Genomic DNA, 1,651 nt, shown 5'->3' on the forward strand with positions numbered 1-1,651 from the left:
TGGTCGGGGTACGCTGCAGGACGGCGGGGGGGGAGGGGGGGGGGCAAGCAGGTCAGCAAACGCGGTCGCGCACATCTTGTCCGCGAAAAGCCACGGCGCCACAGCATATGTGCTGTCCTTTGAGAACGGACGACGACGACTTACTGGTGAGCATGATGCGGGAGGGGTACAGCAGCTTCTCTCGCTCCTTGTCGGATATGATGTTGTCCGGGGCAGCACCAGCGACAGACGCAGGTGTCTGTGCGTGGGCCACTGCGCCAGGCGCTGTGGGCGTGTTGCTGGGCGAGGAGCCGTCGGACAGGGCGCCCGGGATGGGCACGACATGGTGTCCTGGAGAGGATACTGGGCTTACGGGATGCGTGAGGGCATCCAGCTGCGCTCGGCGTCAGCACACGGTGGCAGCTCGCCGTACGACAGGGGCGCGCACCTTTGCCTGCAAGGCCTGCTGCGAGACCTGGAGAGCCTCGAGCCTGCCCAGAATCTGCGCGAGGATAGCGTCGGAGACAGCCTGAGACATGGTGGAAGAGGCGAGCGGTCGCTGTGGGTCGGGATGGGCTTTATACTTACTGCACACACGCCGTAGCTGCGAGGCGGGTCGCTGTCCGGCGTTCGAGTATGTAATGCGCACTGAGCTACCGATGTCACTTGACGCCCGCACCCTCCCTCGGTCATCGGACTCGGTGCTGCCAGTCAGTGACTCTGGTCCGACGTGCATCGTGTGGGGCAGGGCGCAACACATAGGAAAGTTACAGACAGAAAACCATAGTCATTGGAATATGATGTAGTACTCTAGTAGTACATATGTCGGACCACATAAGCAGACCATCTGGTCATGCAATCAAAATGCGTGACCACGGAACAAAGGATCCAGGCGACCTCAAGGCCACCACGCGGATCCAATGAGCGTAAGGACAAGGTACAACTCGAAGGAGGAAGAGAATGACAGCGGTTTCATAGACCTGGGCTGGGCCTGAATGGTTGGTTTGCGTCGGCTGGCATGCATTTTCGGATGTCTCGCCTCAGCTGCGCATGCTATCTGCAGCACCCACTCATTTCAATCACGCTTTGATATGTCTAGATCTGCCTCCGTGTCTTCTCGTCCTGTCCCAACTCTAACTGTCATAAAAGCTCAGGCCATCTTTACGGCAACGTGACCATCACGCAAAGGCTCCGAAATCAAAATCAACAGCCAATGGCTCTCGCGCTCGGCTGCTCTCATCAACATTTGGTGGGGCACGAAGATGAACCTGACTCACGCAAAACGCTCAGAGAACATCGTTCCGTGCGGCCGCACGGCATGCGACCGTCCTGAATGAGCAGCGAATGCGGCGAAGAGCGCGTGCTAGCCAGGTAGGGATGAGAATGCCCGCGGGCTCCGTGGGCAGCAAGGATATATACAACTGCAGTTTGTCGAGGTAAGCATATGTATCTATCTGTGTGCAAGTTAGTGTAGGAGTGGAAATGTGGGTCCCGCGGGCCGCAAGGATAATACGGCTGCGGTTCAGAGTCGCGGCGGCGCGCAAAGAATGGCGCGAATGTAGTTGATGAGACGTCGAAACGAAGCGGGGCCCCCAACGAGCCGGCAGACGGTACGGCACACTGCACTTGCAGAAGTTGCGGAGGCCGTCAGAGACTGCGTTGTTTTTTTTTT

At 58.3% G+C, this 1,651-nt stretch overlaps 1 protein-coding gene across 1 annotated transcript; it reads right to left on the minus strand.

Moving 5' to 3' along the window:
- Positions 1-52: 52 nt before the first annotated feature.
- FIBRA_09066 (uncharacterized protein) lies at positions 53-517 on the minus strand (the record flags this gene model as incomplete). Its single annotated transcript, XM_012321399.1, has 2 exons — positions 53-373; positions 428-517. The coding sequence occupies 2 exons, from the start codon at positions 515-517 to the stop codon at positions 53-55; spliced, it is 411 nt and encodes a 136-aa protein (XP_012176789.1).
- Between the last annotated feature and the right edge of the window lie 1,134 nt (positions 518-1,651).

The sequence above is a fragment of the Fibroporia radiculosa genome, assembly GCF_000313525.1.
Source record: "Fibroporia radiculosa TFFH 294 genomic supercontigs, scaffold7948, whole genome shotgun sequence".
NCBI lineage: Eukaryota > Fungi > Basidiomycota > Agaricomycetes > Polyporales > Fibroporiaceae > Fibroporia > Fibroporia radiculosa.